The 21,077-nt window shown below is 46.5% G+C and overlaps 2 protein-coding genes across 3 annotated transcripts in view; one reads left to right on the top strand and one right to left on the bottom strand.

The window, feature by feature from the left end:
* Positions 1 to 7,042, bottom strand: part of Ctps (CTP synthase) — a 32,514-nt gene extending 25,472 nt beyond the window's left edge. Inside the window, exons 1-10 of one of the 2 annotated variants that reach the window (XM_089570712.1) lie at positions 6,870 to 7,042; positions 6,278 to 6,458; positions 6,018 to 6,187; positions 5,102 to 5,203; positions 4,913 to 5,029; positions 4,746 to 4,829; positions 4,149 to 4,328; positions 2,334 to 2,522; positions 1,066 to 1,154; positions 813 to 907 (exon numbers count right to left, since the gene is read on the bottom strand). In XM_089570712.1, coding sequence (XP_089426838.1) covers positions 813 to 907; positions 1,066 to 1,154; positions 2,334 to 2,522; positions 4,149 to 4,328; positions 4,746 to 4,829; positions 4,913 to 5,029; positions 5,102 to 5,203; positions 6,018 to 6,187; positions 6,278 to 6,458; positions 6,870 to 6,953 — 1,291 coding nt within the window. In that variant the 5' untranslated portion in view covers positions 6,954 to 7,042. Of the gene's footprint in view, positions 1 to 812; positions 908 to 1,065; positions 1,155 to 2,333; positions 2,523 to 4,148; positions 4,329 to 4,745; positions 4,830 to 4,912; positions 5,030 to 5,101; positions 5,204 to 6,017; positions 6,188 to 6,277; positions 6,506 to 6,869 lie in introns of both variants that reach the window. The other variant, XM_089570713.1, reaches the window with a different exon arrangement.
* A 5,729-nt stretch (positions 7,043 to 12,771) lies between these two features.
* SA1 (stromal antigen) lies at positions 12,772 to 19,424 on the top strand. Its single transcript, XM_089570714.1, has 2 exons — positions 12,772 to 13,592; positions 15,910 to 19,424. The coding sequence occupies exons 1-2, from the start codon at positions 12,918 to 12,920 to the stop codon at positions 18,553 to 18,555; spliced, it is 3,321 nt and encodes a 1,106-aa protein (XP_089426840.1). The 5' UTR covers positions 12,772 to 12,917; the 3' UTR covers positions 18,556 to 19,424.
* Positions 19,425 to 21,077: the final 1,653 nt, after the last annotated feature.

Below are 21,077 nucleotides of genomic sequence, written 5' to 3' on the forward strand. Positions count from 1 at the left end.
CTTCATTGCTACTGTCAGTGCTGCTACATCCACCGTAGGGCGTAGGTTTCTCCTTTCCAACTAACCCTGTCATGGCAGTCTGATGATGTTTGGCGGGTCTCCTTCAAGGGGCATCTGCCACTGTGTTCTTGAGTTGTAGCCGACTATTGGCAGCCTGATGCTCCCAAACCAAACTGCTCCCTACCTTTCTCTTACCGGTACCCTCTAATTTCTCTTAACTGTGCCCCTACAGTCCTCATTTCAAGCTCACTGTGATGTATATTCAATTTGAATTCAGGGTTTTTCGTTAGCCTCCATGTTTCAGCACCACAGCAGCAACTGATCATGACCTGAGAATAGTTACCAAATGCACTCTGCCTGAACCACCATCACTGCTTATAATCTGCGACTTTCTCACACACACAACACTTGCAAAATCTCTTATGCTTTTCACAAGCACAGCTGACAAGGGCAACTGCAATTAAACACAAGCACAGCTGACAAGGGCAACTGCAATTAAACACAGAGCCTTGGCATGTAGGCTCACCACTCCAAGCTCCTTCAACTTTCATGCTCTTGCTGCATGTTTAAAAACAATATGTATGGTTGAACACTGCTTAAAGTGCCCTACCAAAAAGTAAAAGTAAGGTAAGGAAGCAAGTTTGCGGGAATACGGTGGCCGCAACTGGAAATAGACACGGTTAATTGGAAAGCCATGAGTGAGGCTTTTCCCCTGCAGTGGGCGTAGTCAGGCTGATGATGATGAAGCAAGTGCTATAGCTTGAAATTAAATGAAATGTATTTAGGCAAGCTGAATAAAACCTACTGCTTACCTAAGAATGGTTTCTTTGTTTTCCGAGCCCACTCAATGGCAGCAATCTTGCCTTCTGCACCTCTGCTTCCAAAACCTCCCGGAACAATGACGCCACTAAGAACAAATACAATGAACAAACATTACCTTTGAACACCTTTGCAGAACCTACACAATAAGCACTGGTCAACAGTTCCCGTGTTTGGGGTTAACACATGGTGCAACTGTGGGCATGCACATTCGAGACAATCTGAACACACTGTTTGTCAACTCACTCTGCAACGCACAGGTTCTGCCAGGCCGCATGGAATTTTACTGGGTGTTCAGCTTTCATGGCAGGCTCCAGCTCTTCGGCATCTATGTACTGAACAAAAAAAAAAAAGTTCTCTATCACTTTTTCACCTGCTGCAATAACCACGTACTTAAAACAGCATGGAGACTAGTAGTGAACCCTACAAACATTAAAATGAGACTCTGGGGGGTCTCCCAGGTATCAAGCTTTTTTGGTTTGGTTTGGTTTGGTTTATGGGGTTTAACGTCCCAAAGCGACTCAGGCTATGAGGGACGCCGCTGTGGAGGGCTTCGGAAATTTCGACCACCTGGGGTTCTTTAACGTGCACTGACATCGCACAGTACACGGGCCACTAGAATTTCTCCTCCAAAGAAATTCAGCCGCCGCGGCCGGGATCGAACCCGCGTCCTTCGGGTCAGCAGCCGAGCACCATAACCACTTAGCCACCGCGGCGGCGTATCAATCTTTTTGACAAAACATGTACTGTTTCCTCCATCCTGATCATTTCCACCAAATTAAGCAGCCATGCACCTATTTGTTTCCGCACAAAGCTAATTATAACTGGGTGGCTACATTAGTTCAGTTAACCAATTTCTATGTGCAATGCTGAATTCGCTGCACAAATGTTGCCTGCTACATTTTATGAACAGGGTCACTGCTTGCAGACACTTGTTCAGCCATTCAACACACACATGTAAGATTTTCCAGTGATGTTCGTGCTGGTCCTGCATCAGTTTACTGTGCTTTTGTCATTTTATAATTGTTTTATACAGCACTCTAAAAGCATGTTTACAGTAACAAAGACGGAGAACCACTCAAGAATATAACGCAGTCAACACATTATCTTGTTCAGGGAACAACTGGAATTTCCTTATTCCATGCCACTACACTACTCCATGCCAATACATTAAACTATGTCATAAAACTTCGTTTAGTCCAGTGCTCAAAGGGCACAGTGTTCAGTCAAACAGACATCAATACCTGAGCCATCGTTCGCCAGTTCTGTATGTTTTTGCACAACTACTATTTCGTCCACACTGTACATGCAGTCCATGATGACAAGAACAATATGCCGTCCCCATACGCTGTGTTCATTTCTAGTCAGCGACCACCGTAAGGGTGACCTCAGGAAACAGAACATATGAGGCTAAGGCTATGAGAACAATGAAAGTTGAATGCACTTATATGCAAACAGCTCAATGTGAGTGGAGAAAAAAAGTCAATTCTGTGCCAAGCAAATAGTGCACACACCATGATCTTTAGCTTGTGGTTGCAGGCGAGTGCGGCGTGCTGAAGCGCCTTGATGACCGAAGAGTAGGCATCCTGCAATTTGATGTACTTCCCCACTAGTGCAATTGTCACCTCCCGAATAAGTCGTTCGGCCTTGAGGGCAAGGTCACGCCACTTGTACATTAGCCGCCGAGGCCTTGGGGTTGGAACCTACAAAGAGACAAACATTACTGCAGCAACAACCCAATAGCTAAGATGGGACCAATAGAGTAACACTGTTGTACTTTTCTGCCAGTTTTACAGCGTTAGCTGTTTCTAGCTCTTTCCTCTGTTTCAGTGGAGTGTCGGCGGTGTCCACAACAGACCACCTACTGCGTGCGATAGTTGTCTCCCGTGGCCCGCTAGCAGCCAGCACCGCGGCGGCCGGGGAGCAATAGTGACATTCGGCGCACTGTGCCGTGACAATGAAGAAGCCTGGGTGCAGCGGCGACCTGTTTTTGCACCATTCTCGATAGAGTTGCATGATGGTATGAAGCGCTGCAGCTTGCTGAGGTCTCAGAAGCAGTCCAAGAGATAGGCGCGAGCCATCTTTTCGCTGTTGTGGAACACAGACAACTGCTGTCCATGTCTGAAGAGTAAAGAGCAGGCCTCACTGTGCCAGCAAGAAGTATAGACACCCAACATGCGCCCTTCCTCGTCTCTGACGTCAAAATGATCCCAGACTGTCGGAGAGTGTCGTACTCCAATTGCTGATGCCTCCAGTGCCAGCTAACGTGGAAAAATATTTGGGTTACTCCCTCATAACCATCATGCGAGTTTTTTAACTGCCTCTTTTTCTCTACCTTATTATTAAAAATTTTAAAAAAAGCTCCATTCACCAGTGGCACACTCTGCAATCTTTGTTCTATGTAGTAAAAATGTTATTCTTCCTCATCAGCTGCAATGCAATTAAAAATTGTTTGTAGTGGGCTGCCTAATGTAATGTTGTATTACACATCCCACAGCACTAGGCGGCTAGAGTGGTGTGGCTCACAAAATAAGCTATGCAGCAGCGAAGCTATCAGGTGCACGCTGCAAAAACCAAAGTAGGCCATCCATGCTCTCGTGCCTGCCAAGTTTCATGCTAAAGCTCAAGCTAAAGAAGCAGCCTGTGGCACAAGTTTCTTCAGAAATACATAACAGCAGACCAAGGCTAATCTAACTTCGTAGCGGAAAGATATGCCCAGATTATTACGATGTACCATAGGGGTCCTCATTCTTTTTAGTGTTAGGAGAACTTCAACAGCACTGAAAAGATGCTAAGGAGCTTTGATGTCTTTGCTTCCATCTCTTTCTGCCCATTTTGGATATGAAAGAGCATGCAAACGCACAACCCCTATAAAAATTTGACCACAAGGACTGTTTGTTGATTGAAACAGCCTGCTATATACAATCAGAGTATGGTCAGGCCCAAAATACTGTGGTTAAGAAGATGGGCGTTGAGGCATGCATGGACTCGAGCTTGAGGAGCCCAAGATGTGCTCCAAAGACCGCAAGGGCTCCAAGAAGCCCAGTTTGAGAACCCTTGATGTACAGCTTCTCTATGTAACCTACACACGATGTACAGCAATGAACAGCACACAACAGCAGTTCCATTCACTATATAGCTCCAGAAGCACTACAAAAAGCATGTTTTTTTTGCTTCGCTTTATTCCTGCTATAAATAGCTGAAGCCACACACACGTTAATGAGTGCTTCTTTGGCACAATGTCAGTTAGCTGCCCAGCTGCGCTCGGGTGCGCATTAATGGGTAATCAATCCCTAACCACAATGTTGTCGGTCGCACCATGGGCTTACCTGGAGGTGAAGGCGCTCAGCAAAGAGCTCGACAATGCCCTGTTCCTCCATGAAGATGGGCACATGGTAGATGCTGGGCACATCATGCATGCACAGCACCTGTCGCGGCTCCACATGACAAAAGTTGGAGATCTTGTCCTTGACAGCTTTCGTGATCTCATTCTCGCTCCGACAAACAATCTGCAATAGACAGATGAACAGTGATGAAGCACGACAAACAAAGAGAGCAGGTTTCCATTGCACACAGCTTCCAATTGCATGGAAAAATTACATGTGAAATAAATAAGCCAGCTGTGACACTAACCATGTGAGGGTTTTTAAATGAACTTCTGTCAAATCAAGGTTCTCAGAGAGAGAAGCCCAACACTTTCTTTTCCTACTGTTCACATTATGAAGTATGTTTTAACTGTAATGACACTAAGAAAAGAACAATGTACTGAGGAAAGTAGTCAGTTAAATGAGCATATTAATATGCAGAAGGCTTCAGTGGCAAGCTTTACTGTTCATGATTGCAGGCGCACAAAGCTAGCTTTAACTGCAGTGTGCAACATTAGGCAAGGGCACTAAGTATGACAGGGAATAACAATGACTGCTTACCAAATCTGGAGATAAACCCAAGCCTCGCAATTCACGTACACTGGCTTGTGTTGGCTTTGTCTTGTGCTCTCCGGTGCTCTTGGGCTGCACAGGCATGTTGTCATCTGAACTCAAAAGGGCTATGCATGCAATTCCTGAAGACATTTGCTTTTCTGAAGGTTTTATACCTGAGGTACCAAGCTGACATGAACACAGCAGAAGTTCTCTCTCTTCACACGGAACTGGAACTGCCGGAATGCTTCAACAAATGGCATCCCTTCAATGTCACCTATTGTTCCTCCGAGCTGCAAGAACAGACAAGCATTTAGATTTCTATGCACTTCTCACTGGCTTAGCTGGTAAAAAAGTCTCATTACCTCAATGATGCATATTTCTGGAGTTTGGTTAGATTCATTGACTGGGACAAGTGCAACCTTCTGAACCCACTCTTGTATGGCATCCGTGATGTGGGGAACAACCTGAAAGAATTCATTCTTATCTGAACTGGTACATTAAGCTCGAAAAATGCAACTATCTATAGTAGGATACAACATAAAAAAAAGAGCAGTTGGTGACCGTGTGCCACGGTCCACGGCATCCTTATTACTCCGCTGCCTAAACTAGTAAACGGAATCGGATTTTAATGTTTGGCTGTGTTAAACAAGCCAGAAGCATCAAATTTCTTTATCTATAATTTTTTCTGGTGGTTAGCTTCTTGTTCAAGTAACAAGAAAAGTTTAATTATAATCTACATTTTCCTCAAAGTGGAATTCTGTGTGAAGATACTGAAAGTGGGTGGAATGGTCTACTTTTCCTCATGGTGGAATTCTGTGTGAAGATTCTGAATGTGGACGGAATGGTCTACTTTTCCTCACGGTGGAATTCTGTGTGAAGATTCTGAAAGTGGGCGGAATGGTCCAATTTTCCTCGTGGTGGAATCCTGTGTGAAAATTCTGAAAGTGGGCGGAATGGTCTACTTTTCCTCGCGGTGGAAATCTGTGTGAAGATTATGAATGTGGGTGGAATGACTATAGACAGTATTGAGGCAGGTGTGTGCCAAGCATTGCTAGATACGGCTGTCACCCCTGAGACAGATTTGAGTAGAGACTGGTTACATAAAATTCATCATTCTATTTGGAGCTATCACATTTTTTCAGATAATTAAATAAAGAGCGAGTTGACATTATTATGTGAAAACATCAGGAAAAGTGCGCGTCAGGTTTAAAAAAGAAAATTCTCCACAGACCGACAGATCTATTACTCAGAATATTCACAGCAACACAGCAAGAGTACCTGCACTGTCTTTCCAAGGTAGTCTCCTTTCCGTTCCTTGTTGATGACATGTTGATAGATTTTGCCAGTTGTTATGTTGTTGTCTCTGTGTAGCGTGATGTCGAGGAAGCGCTCGTAATTTCCTAGATCTAGGTCGACTTCACCGCCATCATCAAGAACGTACACCTCGCCTAGGAGCCAGACAGGACGAGAGCGTTATGTAACGTCACGCGAACAAAACGTGCGCAGCAAGCACGACGCAGAAAAAAAGCGTCACTAACCATGCTCATACGGAGAAAACGTCCCAGCATCGATGTTGATGTATGGGTCTATTTTGATGGACGTGACCTGAAGGCCGCACGACTTGAGGATGGTGCCAACACTGCTGGCGATCACACCTTTGCCAATGCCGCTGATGACACCGCCGGTGACGAGGATGTATTTCATTGCGGCGTCAGGAGGCTGGAGATGGGATGGGCCTTACTTTCACTGGCACAAGGAACGAACGCCTGTAGGTATTTACGTCAAGTTAGGTTAGCGCAGCAATGTAACACGCCGCTGCCGTCTATGCAACGTAATTCCCCTTACAAGCACGTGGCTTCCTCGCGCACGTTTCGTTTCATCGCCCAAGCAAAGAAATTTAACTGTTACTCAGCAACAGAACTAAAACTTGAAACAAGAAGTGCAGCAGCTCGCAAAGTGTACTCTGTACGAAGTTTGTGGGACGTATAAATAGAATCTCACAAGAAAGAAAGGAGCAGCTTCCGCGCGAAATGGGGACAGCCGCCAAGCAGCGGCCTGTTTACGTATCATGCTTTGTTGGTACCCTGGACGGAGTAACTCGAACACGGTCACTGCGGTGGTTTTACTTACGTTGCGACCCAGCGGTATGCTGCTTCTGGCGACTGGTGTCAAACGTGACCGCAGAGTCGCCGCAAGTCGCAGTGCGCGCGTCATTCATTCACTGCTCCAACTGCTCTTGCTCCTCGCTGGCCCCCTTACCCCGCGGCTCCCAGCCCCAGCATGTCCCAGTGGCGCGCAGTTAGCGCAGTGGCGCCTTTTCTTGTAATCGTCATGGCCATCATTTTGATGGATTAATCTGACTGGATTTCGATTAAGCAATTTGGGGCACACTTTTATTACCATAGCATTTACCCTTTCGTCTTACAAAAATCGGCCGCTAAGTACAAAATTTTCCTGATTGGTCCAGAGAGTGGCACGTCATCAGCCCGCCAAAATTAAAAACTTGGGAATTAGAATGTTAGCACCTCCGGATCTTACGTTGAGCACGGAGCGGTCCTTGAAGACCTCAGTGAAGCCGGAGTAGGCATCAATTGCTTTAACTACGTCAAAAGATTCTTAAGTAATCGAAAGACCACTATAAGCTTTGTAGGACTTTCCTCGAAGCAGATTGGGCTCGGCAATAAGGGGACCCCTCAAGGTTCAGTCCTCTCTCCAATGCTCTTCAATTTTGCCATGAGAGGACTATCCCACAGACTAAATAAAATTTACGGGCTAAATCACAGCATTTATGCTGATGATATAACTATTTGGACAGCAGGGGGAACGAACGCTGACATCTCATACCGACTGCAGGCAGCGGCAGAGGTAGTTGAAAACTATGCTCTGGAGAGAGGGCTTTCCTGCTCCCCTCAAAAATCTGAGATCTTCTCGCTTAATACCAAAGACCAGATGAAGAAAGAGAATCGCTTCCCTCACCTATACGGCTCGATAGAGGTTGTCGTTGGTGGTAGGTTAGGTTGACACTGTAAGAGCCCATGGATACTTTCTCCAGACGAACGGGCGTAACACAACCACTATCAAGAAGCTTAGTACCTATGTCACCCAGAGGTATCTTTAGGCGGATCTCCCTCAGAAACAAAGGCCTGCGAGAGCACTGTCTCCAAGCATTCATAGTGAGTATGATTGCATACGCGACTCCATTTCTGAAGCTTAGTGAGCAAGAGGAGGAGAAAATAGACAAGTTAATACGAAATGCATACAAAAGAGCTCTCGACATCCCACCGAACTCCTCAACGGAGAAACTCCTTTGCATGGGAGTCCACAATACCTGTGCGGAGATCACCAGGGCAGTAAGAGAAGCGCAATTAAATTTGGAGGCTTAGCTCCTCAATAGCAGGCAGGCAGATCATCAATGACCTAGGGGAGAGCGAGAGGAAGCCCCCGTATACTGCAGAGCTAATCCCCTTAGACATACGGAAGCATCTCAAAATGGCCAGTATATACCTAAGAACATGCATCCGGAGCATGACAAAGAAAGAAGACACAGAGCTCGAACAATAATGAACAATCTTGCCCGGGACCCGCCGGGTAACATAGCCTTCTGCGACGCAGCCTGTGGGTCCGATGGCGCCTCCGTCATTGCCGTCGTTGATGGGAATGGGGAGAAAGTGACTGCAGCATCGATTAATACTAGGAGTGCATTAGTGGCAGAGGAGGCTGCTATTGCTCTTGCGTGCGTCAGTACCAAAGCCAAGATAATCTTGTCTGACAGCAGCTGTCCACAACTTTTGTAAGGGGGTGGTCTCCAGTCAAGCCACTAAATTACTAAGAAGATACCCCTCAAGCAGAGAGGTCTCCCTCATATGGTTCTTGCTCATGAGGGCATTCCGGGGAATGAGGCTGCTCACAGCCTCGCTCGAGAATTATACATCCGAGCTGCTCTGGAAGTGCCCCGGAGTGGGAATAAAGACCCTCTCATAACGTACAAAGAAATGACGGAAACACCAAGACTAGATAGGAGAACACTCTCACTTCCGGATAGGTCACTCACTCCAAAGGAGTGCAGGGTCTGGAGGAGGCTTCAGGTCAACAGATTCTTTCCCTACTTTATGCTACACGATGAAGACACTGGGGAGCCTGAGCTCTGCAGTAGCTGCCATTGAATCATTTCGCAAAATCACTTAATTTGGGAGTGTCAGGATTCTCCTGGGGCTAAAACACAAATCATCCCAGACCTTGCCACCTAGCTGGGAAGCGCTGATCCGAAACCACGACCCGGATCAGCAGAGACTCGTCCGTCAGGCGGACTCTCTCCGCGGTCTCCGGTGCTGAGAGCCGGCTGGGAGGCGCCCCCTCCTAACTGCTGCGCCCCGACCATGAGGCCCCATGATGACGGAAATACAGTTCATTCATTCATTCATTCAGCCACCTCCGGGTGGTCTAGTTACTGCTCCTTCTCTCGAGCGGTGGGAGACCGTGCTGAACCCCAGAGAGCAAGTTTTGGCGGTGGAGTGGGCTGACAAAGTCGTCGAGGGCTGCGTACTCTCGACCACTTAACACGACCTCTTACCAAGCTCTTTCCGGCGAATAAAATGTTTTACAATCAATCGCGTGTGTTCCATTGGATTATCATAGCTCTTCCACCTTATTCCACCCACTAATCCGCCTCGATCAACTATTAATCTCTATTAATCCGCATTACCACTAATTACAAATAATCCACCCACTAGGGTGGCATGCATGGGCGTCCGGAAGGGGGGGCAAGGGGGGCGGTTGCCCCCCCCCCCCCCTTGGAATTATGGATATTACTTATGCACTAGTTCCTTTTTGGTACTAACCTACCACCGCCCCCATCCTCGGACATCGGGTGCCTCCCCCCCCCCCCCCCCCCCCCCCTGGAAAAAGTTCTGCGGACGCCCTTGTTTCAGCTTCAGCCACCCACTAGGGATTAGCCTAGCTACATTCCAAAATTTTGGGGGTCCTTTGGAATATTTGGGAGTGGGCCATCTTCCAAATACTTCCGTATTTTCTCCTTTAAGAATGTGGTTAAAAGGCCCCGAGTTTTACGCCGTGGTGGCAAATGAACACTGAAATTTGAAATTCTAAATTACGAATTGTTGTCGCATGTATTTTCATAAATGCTGTTATATCATAGGGCACGAAACCAGGACATAAATAGAAAGAGCATTTATTTGATAGCGGTGCCCTGCTGAAAAAAGTTCTATGATGCAATAAACTCATACAGTTTATCACACAAATATCATAGACTTATCATACAAATCATAGAAAATTATCATTCAAATGTCATACATTTCTGTAAAATCATACAGTCATCATAGAGATGTCATAGGATATCATACTAATTGCATGATATATCATACATATTGTATGATATTCTATGATGAATGATCTAACTATGAGGTTAATTATTGCATCATAGAACTTTTTTTCAGCAGGGTGCTGCTGGCTTTTCGAAGCTAGGACAGAGGTTCAAAGAACGAAAACGTACACGGAAATATTTGAAGAGGCTTTGCTTTAAAGGGGGACGCGGGTATTGAGATCGCAAGAAAATCTCGAAGAAGGCGATTTTTAGAAAAAATCAGTTTTTCGTATTAACTGTACTTCAGCCATATTTTCAATATACTGTAGCGCAGCAAAAGACGAGGACACAAGAGACGAGAAACGAACAGCACGAGCGCTAACTTCCAACAAATTTTATTCTCCTGAAGCATCACATTTATACGCCAGAAAACAGTAATCACATGTGCGAACAGTATCAATTCCTTAGAAACCCGAGCTCTTTATCTGAGAGGAGAATGGAAGGTGTGCTTACACACGCGCATCCTGACCTATTTATCTTTTCGGCTTCAATGATTTCGCGCGTTACCCTTTCTCTGCTTTTTCCTATTACCCGACATTTATCAAAGAAAGGCTTACAGGTTTTTGAGTTGCATGCGAGAATGTGGTCAACGAGCGATCCGCCTTGCCCGTTTCTGACGTTGCGAGCGTGTTCCATAAGGCGCTCGTTCAGACATCTCCCCGTCTGGCCGATATAGTGTTTCCCGCATGACAAGGGTATCTTATACACAACACCTTCATCGCACGTGACGTATGGCTTCTGGTGCCTAGTTGTGCATCCGCGCGCTTTGTTTGTGTTGGGTTTTCCCAGCTTGCACAACGTTGCAAGTTTTTTCGGCGCCGAGAACACGACGGTCGCATTCGCTCGTTGACCAATTCGTTTCAAATTGTGGGAAATCTTGTGAAGATAAGGCAATACAACAAGGTTTTTTCGTTCACGAGGAACCGCGTTTGGGTGACAGTGATTTTCTAGTTTCATTTTCTTAACAAGTTTTTCGGCAACAGATACTTGAACATGGGAGGGGTACCCGGCATTAGTCAGCCTCTTGGACTGCTCTTGAAAACTATCGATCATCACGTGCGGACAAGATTTCTGGAGAGCATTTTGAAAACATAAATTGACAATACCTCTTTTTACCAGTTTTGAATGAGCGGAGTGATATGGCAGCATGGGCTTGTTGCTACGCGGCTGGTAGGCCCAGCATATGTGATGAGCGTGAAAGGTGAAGTTAATATCTAAAAATCTAAAAATCTAAAAATCTAATATCTAAAAATGTTGTAAGCAGAGAAAGGGTAACGCGCGAAATCATTGAAGCCGAAAAGATAAATAGGTCAGGATGCGCGTGTGTAAGCACACCTTCCATTCTCCTCTCAGATAAAGAGCTCGGGTTTCTAAGGAATTGATACTGTTCGCACATGTGATTACTGTTTTCTGGCGTATAAATGTGATGCTTCAGGAGAATAAAATTTGTTGGAAGTTAGCGCTCGTGCTGTTCGTTTCTCGTCTCTTGTGTCCTCGTCTTTTGCTGCGCTACAGTATATTGAAACTATGTACCAACAAGCCCAAAAAGCCACGCTTCAGCCATATCTCTGCAAATATCCATTTTCAAAAGGATCCCAAAGTCGCATGGTCACACGGCCGAAAGACGAAATGACGTTTCACAAGCGCATACTCATTTTCCTTGTTTGAGAGCTCGTTTTGCGCCCTTTCGTATGACACATCAGAGCAGCGCAGGCAACGCTACAGCCGTTTTACCGCGACACGATTTCTCGCGATTCACAATATAAATATGTTCGTGATTTTACAAATATGCCTTCAGGCCTTTTCTCTGGTTTGCCTTAGACAGTTGAAATGAGCGGTGTCTGTCTATTCGGGAAGAGTAGAGCCAGCTGTGCGGTGATAATTTTTTTACTGTCTTTTACTTTAGGTAATAAATTTAATTAGTATCTTCACTGAGTCAAGTGCACGTAAAGCAAGTGCATCGCGCGGAATTCAGTTCTGTCAATTTATATCAAATAATTTATAAACATTTTCAGGGTGATCGCCATAATGAAGAGCCCAATTAAAATCACAAAATTCTTTATAACTCACATTCCAATTGCATACTTGGACGTGCATGATATAAAAACGATCCCGGCCGCGCGCGGCGGTCGAATTTCGATGGAGGCGAAAAATTCTAGAGGCCCGTGTACTGTGCGATGTCAGTGCACGTTGCAAGAACCCCAGATGGTCGAAATTTCCGGAGCCCTTCACGACGGTACAGTGCTCTAGAATATTCTAGAGCACTGTAACGACGGTGTCCTGTCCCTCATAACTACACCGTGCTCATAGCACAGTCGCTTTGGGGCGTTCAGCTCCCATTAACCATAAAACACACCTTTTAAAAAGAATCTTACCGTGAATAAAAAAGTAGTTTTAAGAACTGCATCTCCATTTAACAAAAATGGAAAGACGAGAGGAAAAATTTATCGGGAAAATGTTGGAAAGGAGGGGGGGATTATAGGTTGCGACCAAGGAGGTTATAACCTCCTTGGTTGCGACTCAGTACTCAGGATATGAGGCACAGTCATGGGCACAGTACACGGGCCACCCGCGAATTATAGGCTAGGTGGCGCGAGCTTCCATCCAATACAAAGGGTAAGCCATTATCATCCATCCACATATCTATTCGACGCTTGATGGCGGCTTTTCGCGCTAAATTGCTGCAAATGTAGTGTTGTAAACTGTTTACTTGTCACATTGTGTGTAAAAGTACTAATCAGGAAAACAGTGGTCGGTCTGCCACTGCTGAAGAGTACAGTGGCCCGCAAGCGGTAGAAATGATCCTCCGAAACGCCATTGCCGGGCGTAAGCGCACTCGACAGAGCGAGGACGATGGCACCGACCACTCGGGTCTCGACCCAGACGACTTCTTTTCTGAGTTGGACGACGGGCTCAACGAGTCGAACGATAACTCATCAGAAGTCGAGTTCGGCACCAGGTCCCGCGGGAAACGACGTCGTGTGGGAGAAGGCGGCGGCCGCGGACGAGGCCGCGGTCGCGGCGGCGGTAGAGGCCGTGGCGGGAGGCGCAACGCATCCGAAAGCATAACCAGCGAAGATCCAGGTAGCCTGTACGATGTGGTGAGACAAGGTCGCCACTCGCTTACTGCGGTGGTTGACGACTGGATCGAGTCTTATAAGCAGGATAGAGACGCCGCCCTTTTGGACCTTATGACTTTCTTCTTCCATTGCTCCGGATGCAAGGGCCGCATCACGCCCCAAATGCAGGTCACTATGGAGCACAATCAGATAATTCGGAAGATGACTGAAGAATTCGACGAAGAGAGCGGCGACTACCCGCTCATTATGACGGGACCTCAATGGAAGAAGTTCCGGCAGAGTTTCTGTGAATTCGTGCAGGTCTTGGTGCGCCAGTGCCAGTACAGCATCATCTACGACCAGTTCTTGATGGACAACGTTATTTCCATTCTGACTGGACTGTCCGATTCTCAGGTGAACAAAGCATATCGATCATTTCAAGTCCCCAACTTTCTTACTTGTGCTTTCCCACCTAAGTTGCGCACCAACTAGCCCAACAACAAACTTTATTGCATTTCCTTTGTCGTCGTCCCTTTTGCGCAAGATACGCGCAGCCGTGTGCACACTTGTTTAAGTGCTCAAGCAGTGCTGTGTGGAGCAAAGAAAGCGAAATTTAAAAGCAGGTACTTTGTCCCTGAAGAGAAAAGTATACAACAGCTGTATCCTACCGGTACTCACCTATGGGGCAGAAACGCGGAGGCTAACAAAGAGGGTTCAGCTTAAGTTAAGAACAACGCAGCGAGCTATGGAAAGGAATATGATAGGTGTAACGTTAAGAGATCAGAAGAGGGCGGAGTGGGTGAGGGAACAAACGCGGGTTAATGACATCTTAGTTGAAATCAAGAGGAAGAAATGGGCTTGGGCAGGGCATGTAATGCGAAGGCAAGATAACCGCTGGTCCTTAAGGGTAATAGAGTGGATTCCAAGAGAAAGCAAATGTAGCAGGGGACGGTAGAAAGTTAGGTGGGCGGATGAGATTAAGAAGTTTGCGGGATACAGTGGCGGCAACTGACAAAGGACAGGGTTAATCGGAGAGACATGGGAGAGGCCTTTGCCCTGCAGTGGGTGTAGTCAGGCTGATGATGATGATGACAGGGTTTCACTTACAATACTTGCACTCGAGCGAAGGCACAGGCTATGCTTCTGCCCCATAATTTCACCTCTAAGGATGAACAACTAGCCCAGATCAAGGTATTTGTTGATTTTAATAGAGTGATTTGCCACTTTTGAGGGCAGTTGCCGGATAATTTGGAAAAGGCAACGTACCCCTTGTGTAATTTGGACTTGTATAGTGTGCAGGGAGAAATATAAGTATGATTACAGTTGTGTGAAGCAGTGTGTAGATACCACTGCTATGCTATAGGAGGTATTCACTGAAGTCGCGCTACCAGAGGGCGTGAGCGTCGTCGCGGCAATCGCGCCATGTTTGCGGTCGTTTCACACCAGCTTGCGCAGTGTCACGGTATGCCGTGAGTGAACCGTAACATATTTGCACGTTGTTAAATGCGTCAGCAACCACTTATCTTTGTGGAATGCTCACTTTGCATGAAGTTTGCAGCAGAATTCTTGTGCCATGATATAACAGAGCTACCTCAACTTGGCAGCAAAACTGGCTGGCTGCACGGCACGCAAGAATGTACACGACTTGCAGCTTTTAATATTAGTTGATAACTGTCAGCTAGTCATGCAGGGCACATCGTAGATAAACAGCACAATTAATACCAGAAATTCCGAAACTGGCGCCGCAGAAACTGATATTTCCAGCGGCTGCAGTCCGCGAGCTGCTGAAGCTTCTCAGATGGTCTTTCAGCAGAAAGGCAAAACATCATAGCTGCCTTATTTACACGACAGAACGGTCAAACAAATACTGTCATGCGCTCGCAGCACAAACGGCACACCCAGCGAGGATATTTTGCACTTTTGGTTGTAGCTACGTAGCGCTGCTTCGTATGTACAAGACGTCTAGCGCTTTCGCAGAAATGCAGTGTACAGCCATCCCGCTAGATTCAGTAGTAACACGTCACTTCCAGCAGGTAGAGATGACAAGTTAAGCTACAGCTAAGCGAACGGACGCTGCGAATTACTCACCTCCGATCGGAGGTCGGCACCCTCAGCACGGCTCTTGGACTCACCCGCTTGTCAAGTAATTGCGCCCTCTCATAGGTTTGTATGCTTTAATTCCTTGGCCTGCCAGCAAACTTAAGCTGTGCGCAAGGTGGGCCTCGATACCGGTGAATTCAACGCGCGGCAGCAGTGCTGCACGTCTCACACCGCGCCGGCGCCTCCGCTTTCGTATGGGTCGACCTTTTCACAAAGTGGAACATTTTGAGCGTGCCTGCTCTTTTCTGATCGCGAAGTTCACGGAATACCCACTCAGTCACGGGGTGCTGCGGGCCAGACAGAAGTAATCTGCGGGGATGCGCGAAATACACTAACATATTTCACACATCACCAGCTGTTTAAACGCTGTGGCTGGCTGCGGCGGCCACGCGCGCGAACACCAACATGGCGAATGCCGCGCCGGCCGCTAGCACCCCTTGCGGATGACGTCATGTGAATACCTCCTATATCATTTTTGTAATGCCTTAATTTAGCATTTTTCAGTTACTTCTTAACAGTAAAGGCTGGTTATGGGAAGCATTGTGCCCTCTCTGTGTATTCATTTGCATTTTTTTGTTTTTTTTTCTGGTTTGACTGTCACCTAATCCTGTAAAAACATACCTACATGCAGGTTCGTGCTTTCCGGCATACATCCACACTGGCTGCCATGAAGTTGATGACTGCGCTCGTCGATGTGGCTCTCAACCTGAGCATCAGCTTAGACAACACCCAGCGCCAGTACGAGGCTGAGCGGCAGAAGAACAAGGACAAGCGTGCGACTGAGCGTCTTGAGTTGCTCATGACCAAACGACAGGACTTGGAAGAAAACATGGAGGAGATCAAGAACATGCTTACCTACATGTTTAAGAGTGTGTTTGTGCACCGTTATCGGGATACACTTCCTGAGGTGCGCTCCATCTGCATGCTGGAGATCGGCCAGTGGATGAAAAAATTTCATCAACACTTCCTTGACGACAGCTACCTCAAGTACCTGGGCTGGACCCTGCACGACAAGGTGGGGGACGTACGACTGCGATGCCTACAAGCACTGCTTCCTCTGTACGCATCAGAGGAACTCACCAGCAAGATGGAGCTCTTCACCAACAAGTTCAAGGATCGCATTGTCGCCATGACCTTGGACAAAGAGTATGAAGTGGCCGTCCATGCTGTTAAACTTGTCATTAGCATCCACAAGTTCCACCGGGAGATCTTGACTGACAAGGACTGCGAACACGTCTACGAACTTGTGTACAGTTCACACAGAGCAGTGGCTCAGGCTGCTGGAGAGTTCCTCAATGAGAGGCTCTTCCAACCAGATGAAGCAGCTGTGCAGGGATTGCGCACGCGGCGAGGCAAGAAACGCTCAGTTAACACACCACTTATCCGTGACCTGGTGCAGTTTTTCATTGAGAGTGAACTGCACGAACATGGTGCCTACCTTGTAGACAGCCTGATTGACAGTAATCCAATGATGAAGGACTGGGAGTGCATGACTGACCTGCTGCTCGAAGAGCCGGGACCAGATGAAGAGCAGCTGGATGACCGGCAAGAGACCTCCCTCATTGAGATCATGGTCTGCTGCACAAAACAAGCTGCCACTGGCGAGCCGCCCGTCGGGAGAGGGCCAAATCGTAAGCAGATAACAAACAAGGAAATGAAGCAGGTTGCTGATGACCGTGTCAAGCTGACAGAACACTTCATACAGGCGCTGCCAAGCCTCCTTAGCAAGTATATTGCAGACCAGGAAAAGATTGCAAATCTCATGGTGTTGCCGCAGTACTTTGATCTGGAGATCTACACTTCTAGCCGACAAGAGAAGTCTCTCGACTCGCTGCTGAAACTTATACAGGAGATTGTTGAGCGTCACGATAACACAGAAGTGCTTGAAACATGTGCCAAGACGTACGAGGCTCTGTGCAGCGAAGAGCTGGCCGTTCATTCACGTTGTGCCGTGTCACGAGGAACATTAATCGACTCCCTTGTTGGCCGATACAAGCAAGCACTGTCTGCATATGCAGAAGCTGGAGACGATGCTGATGCTGATGACATTTATGCTGTGCAGTCAGCATTAAAGAAGGTGTCAATATTCTACGGTTGCCACAACTTGGGCCCCTGGACCATCTGGGAAGGAATCTTTGACTTTTGGGTCAAAGGCGCTGGAGAGCGCACCTCATCTTTGGAAGGTGTCAAGCATGCAATATCATGCTGTTCATCTGGTATCATGTGGGACCTGGCAGTACTAGACGAAGGCAACATTCAGATGTCGCACGTCCATGCCCTGAGAGCCCGTCTTCGAGAGTTTATGGACACAATGGTGTACATGCTTCGCCACTGCACTGGAGCGCTGCAGGAAGAAGCCTTTGTGAGCATCTGTGACCTCCTCATCATCTTCTGCAGGCAGCTGGGCGAAGGTGAGCCTTTCAGTGCCCTCGTCTTTGAGCCTGATCGTGCGTTGCAGGCAAACCTTGGCGACTTCATTCAGAACAATGTTTTTGTGGAGGACGACTCTACTGCTGATGATGAACAAGATGAGCACCGCAAGATTGAGGAACTGCACAAGCGGCGTAACTTCCTAGCTTCCTTCTGCAAGCTTGTCGTGTACAATGTCATCAGCGTGCGCCAGGCCTCGGATGTCTTCAAGCACTACGTTCGTTTCTATAATGATTATGGGGACATCATCAAAGCTACACTGGGAAAAGCTCGCGAAATCAACAAGGTCAACTGTGCGCGCACCATGGTGCAGTCACTTACATCCCTCTTCAACTCTTTAGACCGAGACCAACTAGGGAATATTTCCCGCCAAGATGAAACCTTTGTCGCTATAAAGGAGTTGGCCAAGCGATTTGCTTTGTCCTTTGGCCTTGACCAAGTAAAGAACAGAGACTCCATTGCGGCTCTTCATCGTGAAGGCATTGTTTTTGCTTGCACGCCATTCGAGAACCCACTGAACACCCTGGGGCCGCCGCCAAACCTTCCTTTCCTGGAGCTTCTTTGCGAGTTCACCAACAAACTGATGAAGCAGGACAAGAAGGTGGTCCTTCAATACCTGGACAGACATGTCCAAGCCAAACTGCCAGCTTCACGGGCGGATGACTGGCAGCCTCTGCTCCTTTACAGAACCAGCCTTGTTCATGGCGAAGCGGAGCAGCCTGTGGCACGAGCACCAGGGCGTCAGTACCGGGGAAGAAAGCGGCAGCGTGAAGATGATGACCACGCGGAGGAAGAAGAGATAGACCAGGATTCGGATAGGGGCTCGGAGTCAGAGTTCCGACACTGAGCCCGAAACATGTTTTTGTATATAACGGGGAATTATTTTCATTTATGTCGATCTCTTCACCCTCAGATGCTACAAGCTGGTTAACTTCCTTGCACAATTGAATGGACAGTACAGTAATGGACACTGGTTCTTTCGGTCTTCAGTGTGCCGCGAAGAGTTTGACGGCAGTGCTTGCCAAGAACTTCACTATGAGTTATTTGTTAACACCGTCCCTTACAAGAAGCAGTGAGGTACAAAAAACATGTTTCTTTGCAAAGTTGATGTTTAATTATTTATGCTGCTAGCGGCTGGGCAAGCACCATTCTCAAGCAGTTTGTGATATGTACGGTGTGGTAGTGCAAATGCATATTCATGCAAGGCTGCTGTTCCAAACAGAACAGAAACCATTCAAAACATTTTTCTACTGTCCACTTGATTGTGTAAGGCACTGCACATCACCTAATGCATCATATTTCTATTTCACTTTTTTGTTACCCAGAAAAAATGTGCTATATGGTGTACTCCTTAGCAATGCTCTGTGCACAATGCACAATGAGTGTAGCAAATATGCTCCATGTTCATTGGGGTGGGAAGTGGAACATCCGTGCTAGTTTGCTCCATCTCCCAGTGGAGAGCTGTGTCGGCAGCTGTGCTCCTCACATTTTCTGCCATGTGCTTGATTGGTTGCCTCTGCGGGGAAAATAAAACTACTATATATAAAATTACTATTATATACTATTTCTTATGACTAACTGTGTATGTTGTTTACATGTATTACAGCCTTTTGGAGCCGTGTTTATGCCCACACTGTATTCCTTGTAATGCACTCATGTACTGTGTTGCCCCTCGGAGCTTGTAATAACTTTGCTATAAATAAAGCGTGGTCTGTACACCTGTTCGCTGTTTTCTGCTCCAAGAAACACAAGGTGACATTGGGAAGGCATGACCTGCTGATTCTGCTGATTAGGACATAGGAAGCTGCAACAAGTATGGTTTGAGTGTGTTACTTGTGTTACCTATATTTTACATGAAACATGCATTGCCAATCCATGAATACATGCACTCATAACAATATATTCTGCTATTTTTTACCTTCCTTTTCTTAAGGCCAGTAACCTGGGCCTTGTGAGTAGAATTATCACTAGCACGTGGAGAGATTTTATTCCTGTAATTTGCCCAAAACGGCGGCATTAAACCGAGGCATTCGGAAATAGAAGAGGGAGATGTACATGTTATGAAGGCCCAGAATATTGTGGCTTTTTTGTGGGGGGGGGGTCTTACTCTCAAGTGATCACTTTCGTGAAATGCAAAATCTAGTACAGTACAGAACTTCAATGAAGAACATTTGCAAATGTAAAAATATCTGTGCTCACGCTGTCTAGCTTGACATGCTCAGTGCATTTGCTTGCGTACATTGAATCCCATTCTGGCCTCGAGTGGCTTCGGAGCTCCCTCTTGTAGACGTGCCAGAAGGAATGGAAGCATAGTGGGAGCACTGCTTTTACTTATGTAGAGGCGTTCGTGACGTAGAGAACGAAATGAATCTTGTGTCAATATTTAACCATGTGCCGTCAAAGTGATACTGACTGAAAGAGCGAATGTCTACCAATTTCTCTTGTAGGTACATCCTGCTCTGCTTCTTCAGCCAACAGGTGCCTACACGCTCAAAGTGGTATCCTTAAAATTCTCAAGAGTATAACCTGTGTTCACAAAACCCTGTAGGGACGTTGTCAGTACCACCAGTAAGTAATACTCGCCAGACACACACAGGATCTCCGTTCTTCAAAAAGTTCAGATGAGTAACTGTACCAAATTGAACTGCATTCTGTTGCCATGCTCACCTCCTTACCATGTCACATTGGTAGTAAAATGATCACACCAGTGGGATATAGTGTGTGCTTAATAACACAATTATGCCCAGGTAGTGAAAACAGATAAAAGCTTTAAACTTCCAGGATTTTGTCACTAACTATATTGCAGAAATCTAAAAGACTGCTAAAATTATTACGGAAAAGACTGATACTGTACAGTGAAGTAAATAGCAAAAATGGTAAAACTGCGTACATATACTCGGGCACATGCAGTCAAAATTGAATACTGCTCGATCAATAGCTGATGCAGCAGCACGACCACAGAAAATTTAGGCCTGTTTGTCGCTAGGGCTACGTTATGCAATGAGTTCTTCCAGGAAGCCTCTTGAATTTCTGGGAGCCGACAGTTCGACCTTACTCTGAAAAATTTGTTGGAAAAGGCCATTGATACAATAATGTCATGAATTTATATGCTTCTGCAAGCATAAATAAAAACTATTCATTTTGCAATTTGTATTGCATGCAATACACAAACTACAGGGTTAACATACCCCAGAATGAATTACACTGATCCCGGTTCTCGCTGTAGAGTTAGTCCCAGATGACTGAGGTTCTGATCACGGACATGAAAACCATAAGATTGTTCTTTCGCAGTCAATATTTTCCTTTCTTCCCTGCTATAGGCCTTGAAGCATAGAAAAGTAAAAGTTCTGATGAAGATTAAAGGCACCA

This window comes from Amblyomma mixtum, chromosome 2, assembly GCF_055824585.1.
Source record: "Amblyomma mixtum isolate Tamu chromosome 2, ASM5582458v1, whole genome shotgun sequence".
Lineage (NCBI taxonomy): Eukaryota > Metazoa > Arthropoda > Arachnida > Ixodida > Ixodidae > Amblyomma > Amblyomma mixtum.

What these genes read in the sequence shown, in the direction of transcription:
- SA1 (XM_089570714.1), top strand. Translation starts at nt 12,918, where the DNA reads ATGATCCTCCGAAACGCCATTGCCGGGCGTAAGCGCACTCGACAGAGC. An exon ending in CTGGACTGTCCGATTCTCAG is followed by an intron (nt 13,593 to 15,909) that starts GTGAACAAAGCA and finishes ACCTACATGCAG; the next exon opens with GTTCGTGCTTTCCGGCATAC.